General features: G+C 50.5%; 2 protein-coding genes across 2 annotated transcripts in view; one reads left to right on the forward strand and one right to left on the reverse strand.

The window, feature by feature from the left end:
* Positions 1-64: 64 nt before the first annotated feature.
* On the forward strand, positions 65-3,407 carry LOC111598657 (probable leucine--tRNA ligase, mitochondrial). Its single transcript, XM_023314007.2, has 4 exons — positions 65-299; positions 349-2,140; positions 2,202-2,446; positions 2,500-3,407. Exons 1-4 carry the CDS (start codon positions 210-212, stop codon positions 2,986-2,988), a joined length of 2,616 nt encoding a protein of 871 aa, XP_023169775.2. The 5' UTR covers positions 65-209; the 3' UTR covers positions 2,989-3,407.
* A 254-nt stretch (positions 3,408-3,661) lies between these two features.
* Positions 3,662-6,711, reverse strand: part of LOC111598656 — a 4,187-nt gene continuing 1,137 nt past the window's right edge. Inside the window, exon 2 of the mRNA XM_023314005.2 lies at positions 3,662-6,694. Coding sequence (XP_023169773.2) covers positions 3,687-6,694 — 3,008 coding nt within the window. The 3' untranslated portion in view covers positions 3,662-3,686. The remainder of the gene's footprint in view (positions 6,695-6,711) is intronic.

Below are 6,711 nucleotides of genomic sequence, written 5' to 3' on the forward strand. Positions count from 1 at the left end.
AAATGCAACCCTGTTTCTGCCGTTGCCACTTAGTCAAAAGTGCTTCCCGCCAAAAAGTGTAAGTACAAAGCAACGTAACTAAAGCGATATGGCAGCCCTACATACCAATCAGCTGTTTGATTTGCACACTGCATTTCAATTTGTTATTTAATACATTCAGCAGAACAAGTTGCTGTTTATGTGGAAATTGATCAATTAAAACAGACGAAATGCAATCTCTGAGGTACAGTCACATTTTACGTGGCTTTAAATTGAACTGGTGTCGCCGACTGTTGACACAAAGTTGCACGGGCAGTGAGGTATACCGGTAAATGTAATTTAAACCAAATAAACAATTTTTTGTTTTAGCAATTGGAGCTGACAAGTGAGCTGAAACATCGAATTGAGAAGCACTGGAATGAACACATGAACAATGCTCACTTTAATACTAAAGATGTACAAAATAAATTCTACGTGCTGTCTATGTTTCCGTATCCCTCAGGCAATTTGCACATGGGGCACGTGCGCGTTTATACGATCAGCGATGCAGTTGCTCGATTTCAGCGGATGTGCGGCAAGAATGTATTTCAGCCCATCGGCTGGGATTCATTTGGATTGCCAGCCGAGAATGCAGCAAATGAACGAGGAGTAGCACCTGCTGAATGGACCCAAAAGAATATCGCCCAAATGAAGCAACAATTGGAACGGCTGGGTTGTTCCTTCGACTGGGCACACGAGCTGTCGTCCAGCAGTCCAGAGTACTACAAATGGACGCAGAGCTTGTTTCTTATGCTGCACAAGCGAGGACTGGCGTATCAAAACGAGGCCCTAGTTAACTGGGATCCAGTGGATAAAACAGTGCTTGCTGATGAACAGGTCGACGCTAATGGCTGCTCTTGGCGCTCCGGTGCCAAAGTGGAAAAGAAACTGTTGAAGCAATGGTTCATACGCACGACCGCGTATGCCAAGCAGCTGCTCGATGGCCTGGATGATCCCACACTGCGCGATTGGCGAGATATTATAAATCTACAACGCCATTGGATTGGCGAGTGCAATGGATATGCCTTCACGTTGCCAACCTCTGCCTCGAATCTGCTGCGCGTGTGGACTTCAAATCCTGAACATCTTAAGGATCCGCACGCCTTCCTCGTACTGCGCAGCAAACATCATTTAAGACAACTAAACGATGCGGAACAGTTGAGCGTGGAGAATCCATTTGCGGAGACTACGATACCTGTGGTTTTCAATGATGAGGCCGCTTTTCCGGCGGATTGTGATGTCTACTTAGCTGCGCCTACCTTTCGCGCTGAGGATCGTGAATTGTGGGACAGCCTAGGCTTGGCTTTCTGCATCACTAAGAAAGATGAGGAACGTATTAATCCTGGCAACTGGGAGCATCTACGCAAAGAGGTGCTACAGGCTGCAAGGAGACTGAACGTTGGTGGCTATCGTGTTTCCTCCAAGTTGAAGGATTGGCTTATCTCACGACAACGCTACTGGGGCACACCCATACCTATTGTACACTGTCCCAAATGTGGAGCTGTGCCCGTTCCGGAACAACAGCTGCCCGTTACATTGCCTTCACGGGATGCTGGCAAGGATGCGCTGCGCTGCGACTGTCCCAAATGTGGGCAATCCGGGGCACAGCGAGAAACTGATACTATGGATACTTTTGTGGACAGCTCCTGGTACTATCTGCGCTATTTAGACGCGCACAATGCAAATGAAATCTTTGATGCCACGCTAGCGAACAATTTTATGCCTGTGGATTTGTACATAGGAGGCAAAGAGCATGCTGTGCTACATCTTTACTATGCTCGATTTATGAACCACTTCTTGCACAGCTGCGGCCTATCACCGACTTCGGAGCCTTTCTCTCGTCTGCTCGTTCAGGGCATGGTGATGTCGCGCTCCTTTAGAGTGAAAGGCAGTGGTCGATATGTACGTGAGTCGGAGGTGGAGATTGTGAATGCCAAAAAGAATCAAGCGCTACTGAAGACCACCAAAGAGCCTGTGGTCATGAGCTGGGAGAAGATGTCCAAGTCGAAGCTCAATGGTGTCGAGCCGGATGATATCTTCAATGAATACGGCACGGATACAGCCAGGCTGATTATTCTTGCAGATGTGGCACCTACATCACATCGCAATTGGTCGAGCGCCAGTGAGTCGTATTTTATTCCGAATTGAATATATATAAAAATCTCTTATGTTTACCATTTCAGCCTTTCCTGGCATTCTTAACTGGCAGAAGCGCTTGTGGCTTACTTTGGATGAGTTCAAGGCAGCTCGGGAAGAGCAGCCCCAAGCGGAACTAGCGGACACAGCTAGCGAAGCATTTCTGGCCGAGGATGCAAAACTCTTTGATGCACGCAATTTCTATGTGAAAGGCGCCACCTTTAACTATCGCCATGCGCATCAGCTGAGCGTGGCTATATCCAAAATGCAGGGACTAACCAATTCTTTGAGAGTAGGTAAAACTGCTCTATAAACTTCATTAAACAACTCCTTCTCCCTTTCCAGCGCACTCCCAAGCACATTCAATGTCTGGGCAAACAATATGAGCGGGCTTTGGCAGCTCAGATCATTATGCTGGCACCAATGGCGCCTCACTTTGCCTCCGAGCTGTGGTCAAAGTTTGTCTCCGTACCGGGTCGCCTGAATGTTGAGTGTGAAGAGCTGCAGTGGACAAAGGATGTGCTGGCACAACGCTGGCCCGATGTGGATGCGGCCTACCAGGTCGATCTCAGCATCAGAATCAACGGGTTTGAGAATTGTGTGATAAAGGTCGCGCGCAATCAAGTGGACAAGATTAATCACAGCGATGCCATGGACATTGCCTTCAATACGGAGTCGGTGACATCCTATCTAATTGATAAGAAAATACGCACAACCAATTTTATTATCTACCCAGGCATCGAGGCCATACTCAACATTTATGTAGACAAGCTGAAAAAGACTCAAAAGTCAGCGAAAAGCAGCAGTGATGCGGACAAACTAGAGGCCGAGTAGTCATCGACATTGATTAGGATTTCGATTTATGTATATATGGCATAGCATTTGTTTAGATAGGTTATGTGTCTTATGGCAGAATCTTGAGCTCATGGAATAAGCTTTAACCTAGGGGTGCAAAAGGCAAGCCGCATTATGCTCTTGCAGAGGGTATTGTAGTTATAGTAGGAACTATAGATTAGAAAGATAAAATATATGTATGCCTGACCTGTATCTATCAGCTATATCCGTTTATCCGTCGTCTGTTTTAATATATAACGAAACTTTCCCTTTTTATTATCTACATTTTTAAACTTCACAATATTCAACCTACTGTATAGTAAGGATCTGTTCTTACAAGTTAAATTGATAGAGATCAACATCTTTTCCCTCATAGGAACAATCTGCTCTCTGCAAAAGTCTTTCCAAACTTTGGTCAGCCAAGGTTAAATTTTGTTTTATTTGTAGTTTTTAATGTTAAATATATATAAAAATTGGACTATATACAGGCTGGTTGCCTGACATGACTTGGTTAAATGCCTAGGATCATAGGAATAACGTTTACTGATTCTTCACTAAAAAGCGCTTGAGTCTAAAAACAAATCAACTAGAACGCGATATTAGCGGATTCCACAGGCAAATTTCTAGCGCAGATTTCTGCCTTTAGATTCAACTGGCTGCTGGCTTTCCTAGTCAGAATTGGTCTAACTGGTAAGAGTTCACTTCATCAGCTCGGCCATCAGATTGCGCAGATAGACATCCAGCTGTGCATAGTCGAGCAACGTGTTGCGAACTATATCCAACAACATGCTGGGCCAGAGCGTCTCCAGTTTGTGCAGCTTCTCGACAGCGTTGCAGGTGTTTTCCAGCATAAGCGCAAAGTGCTGTCTGCCGCGATCTCTGACACTGGGTGTCATGGCAGTCATACCACCATCACCAGTGGTCGTTGTTGTGGTTGTTGTCTTCTTCCATTGCAGAGCCTCCTTGCCGACGACAAGGCGTAACGATTTGTTCTCGGCACGCAGCAGCCACTCCTTGGGCGACAGCTTGCTGGCCGTGCAGCTCTCGTCCAGGCGCAGTCGGGCCAGCAACGGCTGCAGCATGACATCAGGCATTGACCACAAGACCAAGTTCGAAAGTCCTGCGTACATGGCATTAGCTGCTTCTGTCTCCGCCTCACTGACCTCCTGCCCATTGAGCTGCTTCAGGCCCCAGTGAGAGAGTCTATAAATGGTATAAGCTCTCCAGGAGGGCTTACTCGTTATGGTGTTGCCCTCGACATCGATGACCAGCGAAGTTAAGCCTTGCAGCTCAGCCAAAGCATTCAACTGACCTAGAGAACTGATATTGGTCTCCCTGAAAACGAAATGCTCGGCATGCGGAAAGCGTATCTTAATCCTGCCCAGCATGCAGACAATGCTATTGAAATTGATGTAGCTAAAGTTGAGCGTATGCACATCGTTGGCCTTTGATGGATTCCATTGCTTGTCGATGAAACGCAGCGCTCCTTGGCCATAGATGTTCAGATATCTGCCACAGATCTCGATTAGATAGTCGCCGCCTTGCTCTCGCTCGCGTTCCGCGGCGCTGGGCTTCGATACCGTTATGGCAGTATTCGGTGTGGGCGTGGGCGTTGTGGCGGGCGTGACTGTCGCAGCAGGAGCTGTCGTGCCCGCCTTGCTCTGTGGCAGCGAGACAACATTGTTACCAGATTGATGCGAGTTGCTGTTGCTTTGCTTCGCTCGTCCTGCGCTATTGGAGCTGCTGCTGTTGCTGGCGCTGCTGCTGCTGATGGTCTGAGCGCGTACCAAGCTGCCAGTCATATAACGTCTGCAGCTGCTCGGATTGGCACCTCGATTCAATTGTAAGCCCAGTTGTTGCTGCGAGATGGGCGTCTGCCGCAGACGTTGCTTGCTGCTGCCTGGACGAGTGGCAGCTGAGCTGGAAGTGGAGGAGGCTGGCAGTGGCAGTGTTGCTGTAGTAGGCGGAGGTGTTGGCGTCAGCGTGGCCGGGGGCGGGGGCGTGGGCGTGGGCGTAGCAGCACTCACAGATGGGCTGGAGGCATGTGGAGTCAGTATTACAGCGGGAGGAGTGGGCGAGGCCCGGCGCTCGCCATCAACAGGCGCCGAGGCAGGCTGAGGAGATGGAGGAGCAAGAGCTGCTGGGCTAAGTAGCTTATTGGAATTTTCATCGATTGCTGCTTTCTGCTGTCGGCTTGGGTCCTCATTATCCGTGCTGTAACAGCTCGAAGAGGAGTCCACATTGGGCCCCAGGCTAGAAGCCTCCGAGGAGGCATCCTCCTCATCCAGCTTAGGCTTTTGTGCAGTTATAAGTGGCAGCTTGAACAGAGCCTGCAGCTCGGCCAGCTCATCGCGAGGCTGCAGCTGCGGCTGCTCCTGTTCCGGCTCCTCGGATACAGCCGCCTCATTCGATTCATTGATCTTGGCCAGCTCGCTGGTTAGCTTGCCTTTGGGCCTGCCCAGCGTTTGCTGTGAGCGCAACAGCTCCCAGTTGGTGCGCGCATTCGAGATGACCTCCTCCCTCCGACTGCTGTGATAGGCGTCGGAGCTGCCGTGCGTCGCCTGTGCCTGCTCCTTGTGCTGCCGCCAGGCGAGAGCAGCGCGACGCACTTGCTCCGTGATGGGCATCTGACTGAGCGATTGCAGCAAAGGCAAATGCGAGACCAAAAACGAAACACAATCGCCTGCCAGAGAGACGGGGTTATTTTCAATGGTCACCTCCAAGAGGCGAGCAGCACGCGCAATGCTCGCCATATCGTCCACCTTGTGCAGCTCGTTGTGGCACAGCCAGAGCCTTTCGAGCGCCACCAAATGCTGAAAGCCATTGATGCGTCGCAGCTTATTGCGCTTCAAGTTCAACTCCCGCAGGCTGCGCAGACCCTGGAAATCCTGCTGATTGATTTGCCTGATTTGATTGCCAGCCAGATTGAGGGATTTCAGCAGCTGGAGGCAGTTGATTCTGCTGCCCAGCGTGGTGAGCTTATTGCCATGCAGATCCAAGACCCGCAGCGTGGACTTCAGCGACGACAGGCCACCAATGTCCGTGATCCGATTCTTGCCAAGCAGCAGCACAGAGAGAGCCGGCAGCCCATCCAGATTGGCAATGCGTTCGATCTGATTGTCGTAGAGATCGAGGAAGACGAGCTGATGGAAGATGATGCCATAGCTGGCGCTGAGGCTCAATTGTTTGTTCTTGATGCTCAGCTCTAGCTGCGAGCTGGATGCCACGCTGACTGGCTCCTCCTCCTCGCCGCCTATGAGTGAGAGATTGCTGTTGTTCAAGGCGCTGCTCTCCTCGCAGCTCTGCAGCTGCTGACTGCCCGCCAGCAATGCCTGAGTCTTCAGCAGCTGTCGGCGCTGCATCAACTGATGCTGATGCTTCATGGCCTGCAGGCTGTTCGACACGAAACTCTTCGACTTCTCCAAGCCATGTCGCAGTCGCAGCGCTGGCGGTGGCGTCAGCTGAGCCTGGGCATAGTTGAAGCCGCGCTTGGCCAGCTTCACGCGATGCGAGCCATTGATAGCCAACGCCTGGGCAGTTAACGGACTGCCGGAGCAGGGGCTACCAGATTTGGGCGACAGACGTGTTGCGTTCTGAGTGTTGCTCACGTGGCTCAACGCTCTTGTAAGACGGGAATGGGCGGGTCCACCTGGATGATGTCCGCGCAGTCCGGCACGTTGCTCCGATGGCGCTTTGTTGTTTGTATCTGAAGAGAAGGAGCAA

This window comes from Drosophila hydei, unplaced genomic scaffold (genome assembly GCF_003285905.1).
Source record: "Drosophila hydei strain 15085-1641.00,03,60 unplaced genomic scaffold, DhydRS2 tig00008128-arrow-arrow-pilon, whole genome shotgun sequence".
Classification (NCBI taxonomy): domain Eukaryota; kingdom Metazoa; phylum Arthropoda; class Insecta; order Diptera; family Drosophilidae; genus Drosophila; species Drosophila hydei.

Coding starts and splice junctions, on each gene's coding strand:
- LOC111598657 (XM_023314007.2), top strand. CDS start 210: ATGCAATCTCTGAGGTACAGTCACATTTTACGTGGCTTTAAATTGAAC. Junction 2,141..2,201: donor TCGCAATTGGTCGAGCGCCA/GTGAGTCGTATT, acceptor TTACCATTTCAG/CCTTTCCTGGCATTCTTAAC. Junction 2,447..2,499: donor GACTAACCAATTCTTTGAGA/GTAGGTAAAACT, acceptor CTCCCTTTCCAG/CGCACTCCCAAGCACATTCA.